At 37.5% G+C, this 21,611-nt stretch overlaps 1 protein-coding gene across 1 annotated transcript in view; it reads left to right on the top strand.

The window, feature by feature from the left end:
* CFAP47 (cilia and flagella associated protein 47) overlaps positions 1–21,611 on the top strand; it is a 525,897-nt gene that overhangs the window by 66,633 nt on the left and 437,653 nt on the right. The window contains exons 14-17 of the mRNA XM_027608633.2: positions 7,235–7,451; positions 7,756–7,997; positions 12,632–12,762; positions 15,516–15,638. Of these exons, the coding sequence (XP_027464434.2) occupies positions 7,235–7,451; positions 7,756–7,997; positions 12,632–12,762; positions 15,516–15,638 (713 nt within the window). The remainder of the gene's footprint in view (positions 1–7,234; positions 7,452–7,755; positions 7,998–12,631; positions 12,763–15,515; positions 15,639–21,611) is intronic.

Genomic DNA, 21,611 nt, shown 5'->3' with positions numbered 1-21,611 from the left:
AATTGCTTTTACTTCCATTTTAGAGATGAGTAAAGTGAAGCCCAAAGAGGTGATAAACCTTAATCAAATTGCTCAGTATTTAGTGGAAAGGAGCGGATTTGAAATTAGGTTTCTCTAGCCACACTTTTTAAATTAAAATAGTTAATTAATTAATTTAGAGAGCTTGGGCAGGGGGGAGGGGCAGAGGGTGAAGAAGAGAGAGAATCTCAAGGCAACTCCGCACTGAGCATGGAGCCCGACTGGGGGCTTGATCTCACAGCCCTGAGATCATGACCTGGATTGAAACCAAGAGTCAGACACTTGACCTACTGAGCCACCCAGGAACCCCTCTACACACACTTTCTCAATTTCTCTTTCTATTCCTCTTTCACAACCTGTATTTTTCTCTACAGTATTTGTCTCAGCTTCTTCCCCAACTTCCTTTATGTCTACTTCACAGTATTGTTAAATCAGAATCTAGAATTCTGTATCTGTTTTCATAAAACATATTAGTCTGCATTTTTGCTTTTTTAAAGTTTGTTTTTACTATTTTTGTTTTGGCATTTAGAGTAATGTTGGCCTCATAAACTGAGTTCAGAGACTTAGAAAATGTTCATTCCTTTACTATATTCTGAAAGAGATTATGTTGAATTGTTTTTCAAATGTTAAGAGTTCTTCACAGTAACCATATGGGAAAGGAGAGTTCATTTTCAGAGGATGTTTTATTACAAATTCAATTTCTTTAATAGTTGTAGGACCATTCAAATAATCTATGCCATTTTAGGAGAGTTTTGGTAGTTTGTGGTTTTTCTGGAATTGATCCCCTCCATAAAGATATCCCATTTATGTGCATAGAATTGTTCGTAGCATTCCCAAATTATCCCTTTATTGTCTAGGTTAGAAACATCTGTAGTGATATAGCCTCTCTTCTTAATATTGAGAATTTATGTTTTTCTTGTTATTTTGCTTTCTCAGTCTCAGTGGAGGTTTATCAACTTTATTGGTCATTTCAAAGAACCAGCGTTTGGTTTCATTGATTTTCTCTATAGTTTTTCTGTTTTTAATTTTAATGGCTTCTTATCTTATATTTGTCATTTCCTTCTATTTACTTTGGATTTTTATTTGGATTGCTCTTTTTTTTTCTAATTCCTTGAGGTAGAAGCTTAAATTATTGATTTATACCCTTCTTTTTTTTCCTTTTAAAGATTTTATTTATTTATTTGAGACAGTGACAGAGATAGTGAGAAAGAGCATGAGTGGGAAAGAGGGAGAAGCAGGCTCCCCACTGAGCAGGGAACCTGATGCAGGGCTCTATCCCAGGACCCTGGGATCATGACCTGAGCCAAAGGCAGACGCTTAACTGACTGAGCCACCCAGGTGCCCCTACCCTTTTTTTTTTCTAATATAATCATGTAGTGCTATGCATTTCTCACTAACAGTACTTTAGCTATATCTTACATATTTTTAAATATTTTCATTGTCTTTTATCTCAATATACAGTTGACCCCTGAACAACATGGTTAGTGATGCCAACACCCCCCACACACATACCATGTGGTTGAAAATCTGTGTATAACTTTTGACTCCCCCAGAAGTTAACTACCTACTATTGATTGGAAGCCTTACTGATAAGATAAACAATTGATTAACACATAGTTTGTATGTTATATGTGCTATATACTGTATTCTTAAATAAACTAGAGAAAAGAAAATGTTACTAAGAAAATCATGGGGCCCCTGGGTGGCTCAGTCAGTTAAGTGTCTGCCTTCGGCTCAGGTCATGATCCCAGGGTCCTGGGATGGAGCTCCATGTGGCGCTCCCTGCTTAGCGGGGAGCCTGCTTCTCCCTCTCCCTCTGCAACTCCCCACAGCTCATGCATGCTCTTTCTCTCAAATAAATAAATAAAATCTTTAAAAAAAGAAAATCATAAGAAAATACATTTACTGTACAGTAGAGTAGTAGAATGAGGCACCCCACATCTCCTTGTCCCCACCCGAAGTTCACAAAGCTGGATCCTGGAGTGACACCTGCTTCTTGTTCCTCTACCCAGGAATGTGGGAAGCCTCCTTCCAAGTGGAGTCTGGGGGAGTGCAGAGAACCAGGAGAGGCCGATCACCTTTATCCACTTCTCTAGGTTACTTGCTCTATCTGACCCCTCTTATGGGGTTCTAACACAGTTTCTGCTTTCAGAAAATGCTGGCAAGTGTTGAGCGGCCAGTTACCTGACAGTATGAACTCCCCACCTGGAAGCACTTTCAGCACCATATACAGAGTGCCCCTCTCCGTTGTCCACTTTGGGCTTCTCCCGGGGTCAATTCTGACCTGCCTGCCCCGCCCCCCTCCACACACACATCCATGTTCTCCCAGACTCCTTGATCCAGGGGTGGAAGATGCGTTATCATTCAGTGGTCCTTGTTCAACTCCCACTAGTGAAGGGCCCTGCTGCTTTGGCGAGAATCCCTCCCCAGAGCCAGTTCCTTTGTGAGGAGTGTCTGGATCAGGCAAAAGCCTTGCTGTTCCAGCTTTCTCTACATCTTTCCTCAGCCTTCCCTTTGCTTCTGGTTATTTGGTGATTAATATAAAATACATGTTTATTGGGGTGGAAGCGCATATAAGTGGACCCATGCAGTTGAAACCCCTATTGTTCAAGGGTCAACTGTGTTATCTAATTTTCTTGAACTACTCTCTTTGGCTCATCAGTTATTTAGAAGTGTGTTACTTAAATTTCCAAGATTTTTTGGTTTTCTTTCTGCTATGGTTTTCTAGTTTGATTCCATTTGGTCAAAGTACACACATGTATGTATTCAGTTCTTTTAAATTTTTGAAGATTTGTTAAGGGTGATCCTGGATGTGGTCCCTTTTGTTGAAGGTTCCTGTGACTTGAAAAGAAGTATTCTGCTATTGTTGCATGGAGTGTTCTTTAAACATCAATTATATCCCAATTAGTTAATGGTATTTATTTCTACTAAATCCTTACTGCTTTTTTGTCTAGACAGTCTGTCAGTTATTGACAAAGGTGATTGACATCCCAAACTGTGATTGTAGATTTTATTATTTCTCCTTTTAATTCTGTCGGTTTTGCTTCACGTATTTTGAAGCTCCCTTGTTTGGTGCATACACATTTAAGACTGTTATGCCTTCTTGGTCCCTTTTATCATTATGTAATGTCCCTCTTTGTCCCTGGTAATTTTCTTTGTTCTGAAATGTAGTTTGTCTGATATTGATCTAGCTACCAAAGCTTTCTTTTGTTTAGCCTTTGCATTGTTTATCTTTTTTTTAATTTATTTTATTTTTTTTAAAGATTTTATTTATTCATTCGAGACACGGAGATACAGAGAGACAGAGAGAGAGAGAGAGCACGAGCAGGGGGAGAGGCAGAGGGAGAAGCAGGCTCCCCGCCGAGTCAGGAGCCAGATGTGGGGCTCGATCCCAGGACCCTGGGATCATGACCCGAGCCGAAGGCAGATGCTTAACCATCTGAGCCACCCAGGCGCCCCTGCATTGTTTATCTTTTTACTTGTTTCTACTTTTGACTTACCTATGTCATTGTATTTGAAGTAAGTTTCCTGTGGGCAGCATATAGTACTTTTTCATCCATTCTGACAATCTCTGTTTTTTAATTGGTGCATTTGTGTCATTTACATTTGATATAAATGTTGTTATATCACAACTATGGAATGTTATTCAAGATTCTTTGTTTTTACTTTCAAAAGTTTATCTCAAAAGTTCAACTAAAAAGTTTTCAAAAGTCTGGGCATGGCTTTCTTTGGATTTGTTCTGTTCGGGTTTCACTGAGCTTCTAGAATGTGAACGTTTACTGTTTTTACTACATTTGGGCATTTTTCAGCTGTCATTTTTTCCCAAATATTTTCCCAGTCCCCTCCATCCTTTACTCTCTCATCCTGGGGCTCCACTTACATGATTTTTAGACCTTTTGCTTTTGTTCCATGGGTCTCTGAGACTCTTAATTTTTTTCAATCCGTTTTCTTTTTGTTTGTCAGATTGAATAAATTCTGTTGATATTTCTTCAGGTTCACCAGCTTTTTCTTCTGTCCTTTCATTCTGTTAAAGGGCATACTCAAGAGGTTTCTATTTTACTTCTTGTATTTTTTAATCTAAGAGTGTCTATTTAGTTCTTCTTTGGATATTCTCTTTCTTTGCTGAAACTGTTTTTCTGCTTATTTCAAGAGTATTCATCATTGCTTATTTGGTCATTTTTATAATAGCTTCTTTAAAACTTTTGTCAAGCAATTTGATCATCTCTGTCATCTCAGTCTTGGTATGATGAGTAATTTTGGTTTATACCTTGGGCATTTTGAGTACTATATTATGAGACTTTGTTTACTATTTAAATAATCTATTTTCAGATGCAGATGATCCATTTAGCTCTGGAACATACATTGTAGTCCACATTTGTGTGCTGGGTAACAAATATCAATTTAATTTTGAAAGCGTTTGTGGTACTGTGCTGGTTTTCCCTTTTTGTATGCTCCCCAGAAGACTATATGAAACCCAGGCGTTATTTCACATTGTAGTTCTGTTCTTTTTTTTTTTAAGATTTTATTTATTTATTTGACAGAGAGATTGAGCACACAAGCAGGGGGAGTGGGAAAGGGAGAAGCAGGCTTCCCGCCGAGCAGGAAGCCCGATGTGGGGCTCGATCCCAGGACCCTGAGATCATGACCTGAGCTGAAGGCAGTCGCTTAACCAACTGAGCTACCCAGACGCCCCTGTAGTTCTGTTCTTAATCCATTTGCTGTGTTGGTTCTGATAGATTTCACACATGGGCTGTTCAAAATATGACCACAGCTTCATTCACATATTTAAAAATAGGTCCTTGGCTAACTCCCACCTCTCTTTGTCCCTACCCTTACTTTTTAGGTGGGGGGGGAGGGGTGTCAGTTATTTGCCTGCTTTTGTTTAGTGAGGAGTGGCCACTATGATAGTAGGGAGGTAGGGGCAGCATCTGTTTGCTGACATTTGTCTAATACAGGGCAGCCTTGGTCTGCAGGCCTTTATTTCATATACTGTAGTGCCAAGTGGAGGGGAGGGATGTTACTGCTGTTCCTCTTAGTGCAGGGTGCTGGTAGTCAATAGGACTCTACCCTACAGTCTCTTAGGCACATGGTCCAGAGGGAGAGAGGCACTGCCTCTGTCAGCCTTCATGCAGGGCAGATATGGTTGACAGGGCTCAACCCCAGCAACTCCACAGGGACTTCCTCTTTAGTGGAGAAGGGAAGGAATGATGTCTCTCTTCGTCTTACTGCAGGGTAGGGATCATTGACAGGGCTCTACTCCAGTCTTCTTAGAACCTAATGTTGAGGGGATCAACTTCTTTCATGATGTTTGCCTGGAATAGGGCAGGTATAGTTAAAAGGGTTTGGCCCAATAGGGCCACCCTCTTCCCAGTTCTTTGGGTAGAGAGAATGGGCTGCAGGCTACTCTAATGCCCAGGCCATGGTAATAACGCAGGAAAACTCACTACAGGTTTATCTCTCTATTCCTAAAATTCCTAGACAGTCCATTTCCTCATGACTTTTCTGAAGTTTCTGATGGTTATTTCATAGATTTTTGTCAACATTTTAATTTGTAATTAGCAGAGGAGTACAGTGGATTGTGTTTACTTAATTTTGTCTAGAAATAAATTCTTGAAATATGGAAGAGAAGTATTACTCTAAAATCTGCTATTCTTCTTGAATATATTGCTTTTTCTCTTTTGTAAGGGGCTGGAAGACATTAGCACAGAGAAACAAGAATAGACTGATAGAAAATATTTGCAAATTATGTATCTCATGAAAAAATTGCAACCAGAATGTGTATAAAACTTTTGAGACTCAATATTAGGAAAACAAATGATCCAATTAAAAAATGGGCAAAGGGATTTGAACAGATACTTCATCAACAAAGATACACACATGAGAAATAAACACATAGAAAGATGCACAATGTTGTTAGTTGTTAGGGAAACACAGAATAAAACCACCATGAGATACTACTGTAAATCTATTAAAATGGCTAAAGTTAAACAAAACAAAACAAAACAAAATGAACAATCCAGAAACTCACCTTTTCAATTGTTGCCAAGGATGTGAGGGATCTGGGACTCTTATACATTGCCAGTGAATTGGGAAATTACACAACCACTTGAAAACAGTTAGGCAGTTTCTTACACATTTATACATGCATTTACCATATGATTCGTGCATTCCACTCCTAGATATTTGTCCGAAAGGAATGAAATCATGTGTTCAAACCAATATTTGTGCACAAATATTTTAGCAGCTTTAATTGTAGTAGCCAGTACCTAGAAGCAATCCAAGTTTCATTTAACAAGTGAAGAAAGATTCACCTGTAATGGACTACCACTTTGTAATACAAAAGAATGGACTACTGACACCTAAAACAACTTGAATGAATCTCCAGGGAATTTGTAGAGTGAAAGAAATTAGAGCCAAACTGCACATGTTACATTATTCCACTCTTAAAAAACTCTAGAACATGTGAACTGATCTACTGTGACATAAAGCATATGAGTGGGGGTCTGGGAAGGGGGAGTACTGAGGATGATGGGAAGGAGAGAATATAAAGGGGCACAAGAGAACTTTGGAGTGATGGATGTTCACTCTCTTCCTTGTGGTGGTGGTTTCATAGGTGTATATGTATGTCAACACTTAGGAAGTTCTACACTTCAAACATGTGCAGCTTATTGTATATCAGTTACTATTAAATCAAGCTGTTAAAAGATGTAGAAGACCTATAATTATTAAAATTGTATTATATAAAAACTTTTGTCATTTAAAAGGGAAAACTTAAAACTCCCCTCACTCATGCTCTCTCTAAAGTAAATAAATAAATCTTAAAAAAAAATAAAAGGGAAAACTTAAGTACTGAGCAATGGGAAAATTACCAATTTCTGTAAGTTCTGGGTAAATGAACATAAATGTATTGATGGAAGTGGAGAAGGTGTTGCAGTATGCAAATTAGTGTACTAAGATGAGTTATGAGTACTAATAATTTTTCAATATCATTTGCCATATAATTAGGATATATTTATATTAAATTTTAGCCACTAATCTCCAAACACCAAATTATGGGCATTTTGATAAAAGTCTTAGTTAATAACTTCTGATATTAAAAGAAATATTTTTCTGAGTACCATTTTTTATAAATTAATTGGTGAAAATATAGTATGGAAACTTAAAATTACTGAATATGTTTGCCAACACTAAACTTAATCATTTTTCATTTTTTCAGGGCCCTCTGTCCTTAACTTTGGTGATGTTTGTGTGAACTCCACCAATACTCGTCTACTGCATGTTATTAATATGCTACCTATGCATATTTTGATCCAGTTAAATATTAATTTGGAAGAACTTCAAAAAACCAACCAATTTTCATATGTGATTCCACCTACAGCTAGTACTTATGTTTCAATGGTATTTGAATCTCCCACCATTGGAAAATTTTGGAAGTAGGATTTATTTTTGAATTTCTATATGCTAGAATCAAAGTGTCCTCTTTGTAGAATATGTATTTTTTTGACTCAGTAATTGTAGAATATGTTACGTTTGGTCCTCGAACATAGAAACTATATGTACATCAATTTGGGGATTTGTAGTTTGATATTTCAGTGGTAGCCTACCATAAATATTTTGACGTATTGCTTACTAATCGTGGGTGTTAATCAATAATATATGCATTTTTATTTGTAACTGAATTCTGTTCATGCAAATAGCTATTGTCATTTAAGTTTGACGGCTTTTGCTGTGTTACAGGTCTTTCACCTTTACAGTGAACAATATACCTGGTGGCCATATCCTAGTGATGGCAGTTGTCATGCCAGTAAAGCTTGAGCTCTCTTCTAATGAGCTAGTATTGAGACCACAAGGCTACTCCGTGAAAACATGTTTTATGGGGACAGTTGGGTTGTATAATCATCAGAATTATTTTGCCAAATTTGAATGGCAACCAGTAACCACAAAAAGAGGAATGGCATTTTCCATCTGTCCAGCTAAAGGTAATAGTTTGTTCTATTTGTTTGATTTAGACACTCATTTATTAATGTGCTCAGGCAGTAATCATTTATTGAGTATGAAATGTATAATGGTGCTAAAAATTGAAGCAAATCAGACATGGTCATTGGGGCATTTATATTTACATACATAAATATGTAAATTTGATTTGAAAATATGGATCCTGTATTAGGGTTCTCCAAAGAAATAGAAGCAATATGAAATATAGAGAGAGAGGGAAAGGGAGAGAGGGAAAGAGGGAGGGAGGAGATTGATTTTAAAAAATTGGTTCATATAGTTGTTTGGGCACTCCAGTAGGCTGGCGGGGTGGAGACCCAGGAAGGAATTGATGTTGCAGTCTTGAATCCAAAGGGACTTCAGTTTTTTCTCTATAGCCCTTCAATTTATTGGATGGGACCCTTTTACATTTTGGAAGGTAATCTTTACTCAAAGTCTACTGATTTAAATGTTCATCACATCTGAAAAATACCTTTACAGCAATATCTAGACTGACCAAACAACTGGGTACCATAGCTTGGCCAGGTATGGCCAAGTTGACAAAATAAATCTTCACAGATACTGATGAACACAGTATTGTTTTGTTTAGTTTTAGTTTGATAACGGTGATAAGATATGATTCAGAATGACTTATATTTTGTTAGATTGTGAATCATTTTAGAAGCATCCACCAATTCTTTATAATCAATATTTAATACAGGTAATAAAATCCAGTTAATAACATTAAAAACTTAAAACTGTCATTTAAACAAGTAATTTTTTAATTAATAGAAAATATTCTCCGATTTACTGTTTTTGGTGGTTCCATATATTTGTTAAGTGTCCTGTTAACCTTCTTTAGCCATTCCCCCGAATCTGTAATTCCACATGATGTGCCTGCCACAAAACTGAGCCCTGGTAACTGCTAAAGTGTTAACCTAGTAGCCTGTCAAATTCAGCAGACATCATTGTGATGTGCTGTGAGGACCTCATGAGGACAGAAGCTATTGTTTAAAGAAATAAGATGGCAAGTTAGAAGTTGAATGATGAAGAGGCACCTGGGTGGCACAGTGGGTTAGGTGTCTCACTTTTGATTTCGGCTTGGGTCGTGCTCTCAGGGTCATGAGATTGAGCCCGCATCGGGCTCCTTGCTGAGTGTGGAGCCTGCGTGACATTTTCTCCCTCTCCCTTTGTCCCTACTCTACCCCCACCCCCTGCTCCTGCTTTAAAAAAAGAAAAAAAAAGTTCTCTCTATTTAAAAAAAAAAAAAAAGGAAGTTGAATGATCTATATAGTATCTTCATTTTATGTACATGTTATCCCTTTTCAGCTAGCTGGAAGGATCTGGATTTTTGTATGGGCAGTTCTCTCTCTTTAAAAAAAAAGAAGTTGAATGATCTATATAGTATCTTCATTTTATGTACATGTTATCCCTTTTCAGCTAGCTGGAAGGATCTGGATTTTTGTATTGGCAGTGACTCATGTGGTGGTTTATAATCAGCTAAAATCTATTTCTGCATGAATGGGAAGTAAAACAAACTTTGGGGTTAGATAAACCTGATTTCAAAACTAGTCTTAGCTTCTTGCTAGGTTTATGATCTTGAGAAAAGTACTCTATAAGCACTAGTTCCCTTATTTGTAAAATGGAGAGACTAATATATCTCATAAAGATTAAATGTATGGAAAAGTCCTTCCATAAAGACTGGCAAAGAGTAGTTGTCAAAGAAATAGATAGCTATTTGGTTATGAAAATTCGCTAATTCTGTTTGGATCTAAATAGACTATATTTCAGATCACAGAGAAGTACTGGTTTGTAGAAATCTTGCCATAGGTGTATATTCTTGTGAGTATTGGTCATTTCCAAATCATGATTTTTATGTGTCTACCGGTGTTTGTAACAGGGAGTGTTACAAACCAGCTTCAGTATTAATTTAAATTCACTTAATTTTAGTATGGATATATTTGTGCATCTATACGGTGGTAAAGTAGTACTGTACCTTCATTAGGGTTGGAAGTCATTGATATAGCCATATTTAATCTTTTTATTAACATGTATTGATTTAACAAATCCCAGATTATCATTTATTAAGCATCCAAGTTATACTTCCATCAATATCTGGCAGATTCATTTGACCAGGCTCTTTTTTTTGTTATTAATACTGGTAAGGCTGAGTCCTGGCTCGGTACTAGAGAAAAACTGAGTGAATAATCAGAGAAGAGAGAGAAAATATTTCTGCACATTTCAGAGATTATGGATAAACCTTCTCTAGTTGTTCTGAACAGTCATCACATTGTGGTAGTTATATTATCTGTATTCTTTATAGGTTTGATTAAGCACATGATAAAGCATCGAGCATGTCTGGAAAGTACAGTGCTTGGCTCTTTTCCTTGTATTTCTCCATCCTAACCAGGGTTGAATGGGTAGGACTTTCCCCTTTTGCCTGCCTTGGAAATGTAGTGATGATGTTTGACTTGACAAAAGAGAAGTGGAGTTATAATATTATGAACTAGAACACTGGTTATGCTCCTCATAATTGTGAGAATTCTTATTTTTACAGGGATGATTTTAGTGTTTCAATTTCTTTGGTGGTTCATAACATCTGCTACATTTTTTAATCAAAGCACAAAACACAAAGACATTTAATTCCAAATACAATGTTTTTGAGTAATACCATTAGGCTTTAAGTACTTTTGAATTTTTTTAGAACACAAAAAATAAAGTACTCAAATCTATTTCATACAGCATTGAAGAAAGTGTGCATAATTTATATTATATACATGGGTTTTTCTTATGTCATCTTCCTTTTGTTGCTCTGAATGTTCATGTAATAATTAAATTTTTTGCCTCTTTGTTAAAACAGAAAATAACTTTTTCTTACGTTATTTTTCTTATATCCCTCTTGCTATATTGGTTTTACATCCTGAATAATACATTTAATCCTGTCACTGTCTATATCTTTGTAAACTAAAGTGAATAGTTCTAAATTAAATTTTATGTTGTGATTGTGCTTTCTTCTCTGAAGTGTGATGTATTTTGGATTTGGGTTTGGGTCGTGGATATTGTAGGGGAGCGAGTGTAAGAGTGGGATTGATATTTCCTAAGATAGAATTGGGCTTCTAATTTGACTTTTTCATTAGGTACTGTTCATGTTTGTGCTTGTGTTTTTATCCATGTTGTCTTTAATCTTACTGAACTCTCGAGTCTGCCCAATCCTCACACTTGGCTTCAAGCAGTTCACTCTCACTGTCTTCCAGTAAGACACCCTTGGCCATGTATAGTACCTGCCAATCTTTATAGATCGCGTCAGGACCTACTTTGTCAAAGTTACTTCCAATCAGCCTTTTTGACATACCACTCTCTTCCAGCGTGGTCACTTGACTTTTATATTCCCCCAGGCTTTGTCCTCCTGCAGCTTCTGCTCATTTTTCGCAATTCAAATGCCATCTTCTTATAATGAAGTTTCCTCCACTTTCTTGGGCTAATTTAGGCTCCCCCCACCTGCTCCCACTGTGTATTTGTTATGTCATCTATAATTATTTGTTCATATCCATATCCTATTATAATAGATATTGCTAAGCCCATATCTGATATCCATTCCCCTTTCCAAGAGGACCCTCATTTTGTTGGGGGAGCAACGTTCATATCTAGAAATCTCTTTTGCCCAGCTTTTCTTGCTAATGAGGTATGGACAGAAGTTTCTTTTAGCTCCATCTTCCTTTGTACCAGGCACTGTTTGAAGTACTTCTTCATGTATTAGCTTCTTTAATCCCTACTACAATTCTCTGAGTTACATAGAACTGTTATCCCCATTAATGTCTAAGCCTGTGTGACATATGTTAAGTAAATTGTCCAAGGTCTCAGGTAGTAAATGGCAGAGCTGAAGTTGTACCAGGGGTTCCAACCCTAGAATTTGTGCTTTTTTAACCACGACACTATGACACCTTTCTACATGGAGGAAAGCCACATAGTAAAGAACAGTAGTATAGGAAGCTAGAGGGATCATTGCTCCGTGAAGGCATCATCAGCCTGCTAAGGCAGCCCTGGAGTACCGATCTGTGGACTTCTCATGGCCTAAGATGAATAGAACTTCTAAGTCATTCTTTCCATCAAGTATTATTTTCTTACTCCAAAGGAAATGATGAATTTAAACAGATGAAGCAGCTCATACCAAATGTGCCTGATACCTCCTGGGTTCTCAATACATTTGAATTATAGAAATGTGTTAATTACTAATAGCTACATCAGAGGTGATATCTCTAGGGATGTGAACAAATTTAAAAACAATAAAGCCTATGGTAATTGTAATTCCTTCCTCTGAAAACCAAATGAGTGTCTGATGTTAATAACTGTTAGTGTTCGGAAGCATATGAAGGGGACATTTTGCTAAATACTGGCGTTCTTTTTGTCAAATATTTTGATCTGCCTAATAAAATTGGAAAATAAGGTATGCATTTTAGATTTTAATCAAACTCTATAGGTCTATACTCATTTGATAATCTCTCATGCAGCATTTCTGTATATTTTGAGTTTAAATAATTTGTTAGATAATGTAATTATATTTTTATGCCACCTCTTATTTTGGATATTAAAATGAATATAATTAAAATGTGGTCAATGTCTGTATTTTCTAAATTCTCCGTAGGCACGGTTGAACCATACTCTTCATTGGAATGTGAAGTAACATGGCTGCCGGGTTTCAGTTCTCCAGAAAGGGGAGAATTTGTTCTTCATGTCAATGAAGGAAACACGCTGACACTAAAATGTGTTGCACATGTAATGATTTCCTTTGGATATGATTTTGATTTTGAGGACTCTAAATTGGTTGGGTATATATATATATATGTGTGTGTGTGTGTGTATAGTTGAGTATATATACTATGTTAGTAAAACTGATTTTGCTTGCAATATTTAGTTAACTGAATTACCATCTTCTTGGTCCCACTTCTCTACCATAAATGAAGACTGCTAAAAAAAATGTGTTATCTTACCTAGAATTAATTCACAAATCCAAGATTGTTGTGCCAACAATAGTAGATTGTCGTTAGAGCCTCTATAAACATACAATACCATGGGGGCCACTTGAAGTTAAATTATTTCATTAACAGAAACCAAAGAAAATAGAGAAAAGTGTATTTTTGTCCTATTATATTGCATTGTTAGAATTCTAGTGGTAATTAATAATTCAGTATGAAATGGACCACATAATTTACATAGCAAGGAGATATGGAAAATTCTAATTTTATAGAATATACTTTGTATAATAAAAATGGGTAAACCTAAGCTGCAATATGTAATTTTAACTTTCCTTTTGCGGTAGAGCCCAGAAGGCCTTAACTTCATGCTTCGTAATCAGCAAGAATCCTCTTTACTTGTGTACGAAATTTTCTTCCTAGTATTCTCAGTAATTTAACTCAAGCCAGTGCTGTTTTACTGAATCTCATCTCTATCTCCAGGCCATGATCATGCTTGTAAATATTTTAGCTATGAAGGAGCTCATAGCCTTAAGAGAGAAGAGATTCATCCACTTTAATGATGGCAAGTGCAGTCAGAAAATCAGTAGGTTCATTCCTCTGCTCCAGACTTGAAATAAGCTGGACCCTGCTGCTTTTCCTACATTTAAATTACTTGCTCTTCTTTTTAAAAATTTCTATTGAAGTATACGATACATACAAAGGATACATACTATGGCTTCTGTATCGTTCAGTCTTTATAGACTGATAGCATCTTTGTAACTCACACCCAGATCAACCAGATCAAGAAGCAGAATATGACTAGCATCGCAAAAGAACCACCCTCCCCATCCACATTTCCAGTCCCTCTGTGTCTCTCCCAGAGTTATCAGTATCCTTACTTCTAACGGCATAGATTAATTTTGGTTTTAAACTTTATATAAATGTAACCAAAGCATGTGTTCTCTTTTATGTCTGGCTTCTTTTGTTCATCATTAGGTTTGTGGGCTTTGTCTACGCTGATACATGTGATGACAGAGTATTCATTCTCATTCCTGAATAGTATTCCATTGTGTGACTATACCATCATTTTTCCATTACACAGCGGATGGGGATTTGGATTGTTTCAGATTCTTAGCTACTATAATAGTGCTTCTCTTAACATTCTTACAGCTCTGTTTTGGTGAACATATGCACACAGTTCTTTAGCTGTTAATTACATAACTGTGTTTGTCAAAGTTAGTAATATAAATTTGCCCACATACTCACACCATTTGTATTTTTTGCTAACAGGCAGAAGGTGAGCAATTTAGTAATTTAGACTTTGCATTAATAATAGGTATCATTAATTACTGTGTGTCATGCGGGATGCTAAATGCTATTCATGTATTATCTAATTTAATCCTTACAACAACTCTGTAAAGGTGTACTAATAATTCAGTTGATGGGTGAAGAAATGGAGGATTAGAGTGAGTAATTAACTAATACAAGTTCACACATGCAGTAAATGCCCTAGGTAGAATTTATATCCAGATATGTTTGCCCCCACCGTGTTTGCTGTTACCCTCTGATCAAATTTACTTTCTGTTTTCCCTACACTAGGATTGGTTAAGAATTAAAGTCCCAAGATAACAAAATAATGAATTGGATTATTTTATGGGAAATTTTTGAGGTCCTTTAGGTTAAATGAACTGTGAAGTGTTTCTCTTACAAAAGTAAAGCTGAAGGAACATGAAATGATTAAATACAATGTTCATTTAATGTTTGTCATTAATTTATGAATGACTTACTTGACCATTTCATCATCTGTTAGCTTTGTTTAGAAATTTATTGTTCCAATTACCCAAGTCATGTTCTTCAGATAATTATAAGGATGTATTAAAACTTCCCAAGACAATAAATAATTTATCATAGATAAAGACAGTAAGGTCTGGTGTAAAGAGCACTGTGTAAGGAATTGGAAAACTTGGATTCTTGTTCCCCTTGGCTTTTGTTTGCTTTCCTGTGAAATGGGAGAGGTGGATAATGTCAGCATTTTCAAAAAACTGTTCCATGATACAGTAGTTCTGTGAAGTGATTTGTGTGGGGATAAGAAGGAAGAGTCCTGCACCTAAGCAACTCGGGGAATCACAGTGAACCACCTCCCCATTCTGAGGTACGCACAGTGTGCCTTATCAGCATATTAAGTGTTAGAAGACTAATAGTAAAAACATACCTAGATAATCTCAGTTGGCACATTATTTCACATGCTGGGGGACTCTTGAACTCTTTCCTTTTGCATAGCACATAGTAACACCCTGTACATAGTTGGATAGATGATCTCTAAGATCTCCTACATGATTCTCTGTCCTGGATTTACTTCTTCCATAGAATTGTCTTATTCCCCTTGCCTTCCTCGGTTTAGGAGTACATTTTAGATATTCCATTCTATTTTCCTTTATTTTAAGTACAGCATAACATCTGATAACCCTTCATGTTTTAGAAATTTCCACGAGGCTGAAAAGATTTGGGTCATTTGGAAGGGGCTAAAAGAATATTATTTCTATTGTATCTTCTCTCTTCTCCTCTTATTATTAGCTTGGTCACACCAAGGTCATATTTTTGGAGCCAAGGATCTTCTTCAGTAATAGCCCTCAAGGTTTAACAACTTGGAGGAAAGCCATTCTTCACAACGTAGGACAAAACCATGCTTATTTCAAGGTAATGTAGAATCTTGGAATCTTATTTGGATCGGATCACATTATAATTTGAATTAATTTTTTTTGCCATGATCACTGTGTTGTTAATACTTTAGTCTTTATAAATTAACTACTGCTAATATTTAGGTATTTCACGTGAGACTTATCTAAGTTCATTTCATCTACTTCTTCCTTTTAATTTCCCACAAAAATCATGTCTCCTTAGTCTTTCTTCTTCTTACCCCTTTTTTTCTTCCTGTCATTTTGTCTTATTGAAAAAAAGATAATTTGGAAAAAAGAGCACTGTCAAAAACATCCATTGTTGCTATTACAACTCATACTTAATGACATACTTTTTTCCTCTTCTCATTTTCACTTTGTCATCAGGACTGTTATGGTAGAAACTGGGACCTAGAACAAGATCCTTCTAAAGATACTCTATAGTTGTTGCCCCTGATTTAAATTACAGGGTGGGGGGTGTTTTAAGTGCTGATAGAACATTTTGCTGAAAAATATATTAAGATCTCCCAATAGTGACAATAGATAGAGGTTAGTGTTTGAGATCTTTCATTCAAGCGTTATAGCTACATGTTTTCTGCCCAAGCAAACAAATGCAGATACGTTTTTCTACTCTGTTGCTTCAAAATTAGTTCTGAAGTCTCTTTGTTCCCTCATCCCCAAAATACCTTAACCAGTTTTACTTTAAATTGTTCTGGCTTAAAGCATGGTAGATAGTCCTAAACTAGTCCCCAAGAAACCATACCATAAATCCCTTGGTAAGTTACTTATAACTTTTTTGAAGGTCAAAATGATATCTTAGACATTAGGCTATCAAGGAAATAATAAAGAACAGGAGGTTACTTTATCATCTGCCTCCCCACTAACTTTGCTTTCAGTGTTTACTGTCAGGGAAAAGGCAAACTATCAAAATAGTATATAGAATTTTGTCATCTCCTCTAACATATATCTCATCCTTGTAAGTTTTGCTAAGTCTTGAGAATGTTCCAGACAAGAAACTTCATCATCTTATTTGAATTGGATGACGCCACTACTGAAAGTTCTGTTTGCTGGGTTAGGGGTACAAATCCTTGTTGATGTTTATTTGTGCGTCCGGTGTTGGAAAACATATTACAAAATCATCTCCTGCTCTGTGCCCAGGGGTCCTCTCTCTGGGTTGTAGTTTGGAAGCTTTCCTATAAAAGCTTCAGACCAGCAACTTTAAAGGATAATGTAGGGGGCGGAGCAAGATGGCGGAGGAGTAGGAGACCTAGATTTCGTCTGGTCTCAGGAATTCAGCTGAATAGGGATCAAACCATTCTGAACACCTACGAACTCAACAGGAGATCAAAGAGGAGAGTAGCAACAACTCTCTGAACAGAGAAGCGACCACTTACTGGAAGGTAGGACGTGCGGAGAAGTGAATCCGAGGCGATATTCGGGAGGATAGATGGCGGGGGAGGGGCCTCCGCCGGCCGCTTCTGGCAAGTGCTAGAGCCGCGGAGCAAAAAATCGGACCTTTTAGAAGTCGGCTCCGCTGAGGGACGTCGCTCCAGTGGCTAAGCGGGGGTGGAAACCTTGCGGGACAGTGGGGTCTCAGGACCCTTGGGGTCACAGAAAGACCGGGGGAGCCTGAGTGCGCCAGAGCTCCCAGGTATCGGAGCGGGGAAGCCGGCTGCAAAGACGGAGCTGAGGCGCGGGCTCTCAGCTCGGGGTTGCCATAAACTGTGATCCGCGGCCCAGTCGGGCCACTGCTCCTGCAGCAGGGACCCAACAAGTGGCAAATCTGGGGAGACTCCCCTTCCTTCCCGGGGAGGAGCGGCGCAGGAACGCACCGCACGGATCTGCTGGGTTTGGAGACTCCACACGGGGTCGGGTGCCAGAGATACAAACGCTCGGTCACAGGCCAGGTGAGCACGGAGTGCAGCCGGAGACCAGGGAGACGGGATTGACTGCTTTTCTCTGGGGGCACACTGAGGAGTGGGGCCCCGAGTTCTCAGCTCCTCCGGGTGGAGATTGGGAGGCCACCATTTTTGCCCTGGTCCTCCAAAGCTGTACCGAGAGCTTGCAGGGAACAAAAGCTCCTGAGATCAAACCCGAGCAGCTTGCTTAGCCCGGACCGACAAGGGCGGGGCAATTCAGCCTCCGGCAAAGACATTTGGAAACCACAGCAACAGGCTCCTCCCCCGGAAGATCAGCAAGAACAGCCAGCAAGCCAAGACCAAGTTTACCGATCAAGGAGAACGGGAGAACTCCAGCGCTAGGGGAATACTGCACATAGAATTCATGGCTTTTTTTTTACCATGATTCATTAGTTCATCAAAGTTAATTTTTTTAACTGTTTTTTTTTCTTTTTCTTTTTCCCTTTTTCAACCAACATCTTATCAATCTCTTTTAAAAAAAAAAAAAACATTTTTTATTTTTCATTTTGAGTCATATTTTATCCCTTCATAGTAGTTACCCTTATTTTTGGCATATATATATATAAGTTGTTCTCTCTTTAAAATTTTGAGATAGTTTCTTCTAACATAAAAATATACCCTAAATCACTAGTGTATGGTTCTGTTCTAGTCTCCTGCCTGATCACATTCTCTCCCTTTTTTCTTTTTTTTTTTTAAATCTTCTTTCTTTTTTCAAACAACTTCTTATCTTATCAAGTCCTTTTGTAAAATCTTTTATAATTTTCATCTTTACAGTCATCTCCTATCCCTTCATTGTATCAACCCTTATTTTGTACATATATGTCTTTCTTCCTTTAAAATTTTAGGAGGCACTTTTTTCTAACAGACCAAAATACGCCCAAAATCTAGTGTGTGGCACTGATCTATGCACTAGCCTGATCATATTTGATCACATTCTGCTTTTTTTGTATTGTTCTGTTTTTGTTTTTATCTTTTTTTTTCTTTTTTTTTCTCTATTTCTTTTTTCTTTCTTTCCCTTTCTTTTCCCCTGGTTTCAGGTCTTTTCTGATTTGTATACAGTATATTTGCTGGGGACATTGTAAACCTGTTAGCATTTTGTTCTCTCATTCATCTATTCTCCTCTGGACAAAATGACAAGACGAAAAAAATCACCTCAGCAAAAAGAACAAGAGGTAGTACCGTCATCCAGGGACCTACTCAATACAGACATTAGTACGATGTCGGACCTAGAGTTCAGAATCATGACTTTAAAGATACTAGCTGGGCTTGAAAAAAGCGTGGAAGTTATTAGAGAAACCCTTTCTGGAGAAATAAAAGAACTAAAATCTAACCAAGTTGAAATCAAAAAGGCTATTGATGAGGTGCAATCAAAAATGGGGGCACTAACTGCTAGGATAAATGAGGCAGAAGAGAGAATCAGTGATATAGAAAACCAAATGATGGAAAGTAAAGAGGCTGAGGAAAAGAGGGAGAAACAACTACAGGATCACGAGGGCAGAATTCGAGAGATAAGTGATTTGATAAGACGAAACAACATTAGAATAATTGGGATCCCAGAAGAAGAAGAAAGAGAGAGGGGCAGAAGGTATATTGGAGCAAATAATAGCAGAGAACTTCCCTAATGTGAGGAAGGAAACAGGCATCAAAATCCAGGAGGCATAGAGAACCCCTCTCAAAATCAATAAAAATAGGTCAACACCCCGACATCTAATAGTAAAACTTACGAGTCTCAGAGACAAAGAGAAAATCCTGAAAGCAGCTCGGGAGAAGAGATATGTAACCTACAATGGTAAAAATATTAGATTGGCAACAGACCTATCCACAGAGACCTGGCAGGGCAGAAAGGACTGGCAAGATATCTTCAGAGCACTAAACGAGAAAAATATGCAGCCAAGAATACTATATCCAGCTAGGCTGTCATTGAAAATAGAAGGAGAGATAAAAAGCTTCCAGAACAAACAAAAACTAAAGGAATTTGCAAACACAAAACCAGCCCTACAGGAAATATTGAAAGGGGTCCTCTAAGCAAAGAGAGAGCCTAAAAGCAGCAAAGATCAGAAAGGAACACAGACAACATACAGTAACAGTCACCTTACAGGCAATGCAATGGCACTAAATTCATACCTTTCAATAGTTACCCTGAATGTAAATGGGCTCAATGCCCCAATCAAAAGACACAGGCTATCAGATTGGATTAAAAAACAAGACCCATCCATATGCTGTCTGCAAGAGACTCATTTGAGACCCAAAGACACCCCCAGATTGAAAGTGAGGGGGTGGAAAACCATTTACCATGCTAATGGACACCAAAAGAAAGCTGGGGTGGCAATCCTTATATCAGACAAACTAGATTTTAAAACAAAGACTGTAATAAGAGATGAGGAAGGACACTATATCCTACTTAAAGGGTCTATCCAACAAGAAGATCTAACAATTGTAAATATCTATGCCCCGAACATGGGAGCAGCCAATTATATAAGGCAATTAATAACAAAAGCAAAGAAACACATTGACAACAATACAATAATAGTGGGGGACTTTAACACCCCCCTGACTGAAATGGACAGATCATGTAAGCAAAAGATCAACAAGGAAATAAAGACGTTAAATGACACACTGGACCAAATGGACTTCACAGATATATTCAGAACCTTTTATCCCAAAGCAACGGAATACACATTCTTCTCTAGAGCCCATGGAACATTCTCCAGAATTGATCACATCCTAGGTCACAAATCAGGTCTCAACCGGTACCAAAAGATTGGGATCATTCCCTGCATATTTTCAGACCACAATGCTTTGAAACTAGAACTCAATCACAAGAGGAAAGTCGGAAAGAACTCAAATACATGGAGGCTAAAGAGCATCCTACTAAAGAATGAATGGGTCAACCAGGAAATTAAAGAAGAATTAAAAAAATTCATGGAAACCAATGAAAATGAAAACACAACTGTCCAAAATCTTTGGGATACAGCAAAGGCAGTCCTGAGAGGAAAGTATATAGCAATACAAGCCTTTCTGAAGAAACAAGAAAGGTCTCAAATACACAATCTAACCCTACACCTAAAGGAGCTGGAGAAAGAACAGCAAAGAAAGCCTAAACCCAGCAGGAGAAGAGAAATAATAAAGATCAGAGCAGAAATCAATGAAATAGAAACCAAAAGAACAGTAGAACAGATCAACGAAACTAGGAGCTGATTCTTTGAAAGAATTAACAAGATTGATAAACCCCTGGCCAGACTGATCAAAAAGAAAAGAGAAATGACCCAAATCAACAAAATCATGAATGAAAGAGGAGAGATCACAACCAACACCAAAGAAATACAAACAATTATAAGAACATATTATGAGCAACTCTATGCCAGCAAATTAGATAACCTGGAAGAAATGGGTGCATTCCTAGAGACGTATCAACTACCAAAACTGAACCAGGAAGAAATAGAAAACCTGAACAGACCTATAACCACTAAGGAAATTGAAGCAGTCATCAAAAATCTCCCAAGAAACAAAAGCCCAGGATCAGATGGCTTCCCAGGGGAATTGTATCAGACATTTAAAGAAGAATTAATACCTATTCTCCTGAAACTGTTCCAAAAAATAGAAATGGAAGGAAAACTTCCAAATTCATTTTATGAGGCCACCATTACCTTGATCCCAAAACCAGACAAAGATCCCATCAAAAAGGAGAATTACAGACCAATATCCTTGATGAACATGGATGCAAAAATTCTCACCAAAATACTAGCCAATAGGATCCAACAGTACATTAACAGGATTATTCACCACGACCAAGTGGGATTTATCCCTGGGCTGCAAGGCTGGTTCAACATCTGCAAATCAATCAACGTGATACAATACATTAACAAAAGAAAGAACAAGAATCATATGATCCTCTCAATAGATGCAGAAAAAGCATTTGACAAAGTACAGCATCCTTTCTTGATCAAAACTCTTCAGAGTGTAGGGATAGAGGGTACATACCTCAATATCATAAAAGCCATCTACGAAAAACCTACAGCGAATATCATTCTCAATGGGGAAAAGCTGAGAGCTTTTCCCCTAAGGTCAGGAATGCG

This window comes from Zalophus californianus, chromosome X (assembly GCF_009762305.2).
Source record: "Zalophus californianus isolate mZalCal1 chromosome X, mZalCal1.pri.v2, whole genome shotgun sequence".
Classification (NCBI taxonomy): domain Eukaryota; kingdom Metazoa; phylum Chordata; class Mammalia; order Carnivora; family Otariidae; genus Zalophus; species Zalophus californianus.
The sequence above is the reverse complement of the archived record's forward strand: the minus strand, read 5'-3'. Positions and strand labels throughout refer to the sequence as shown.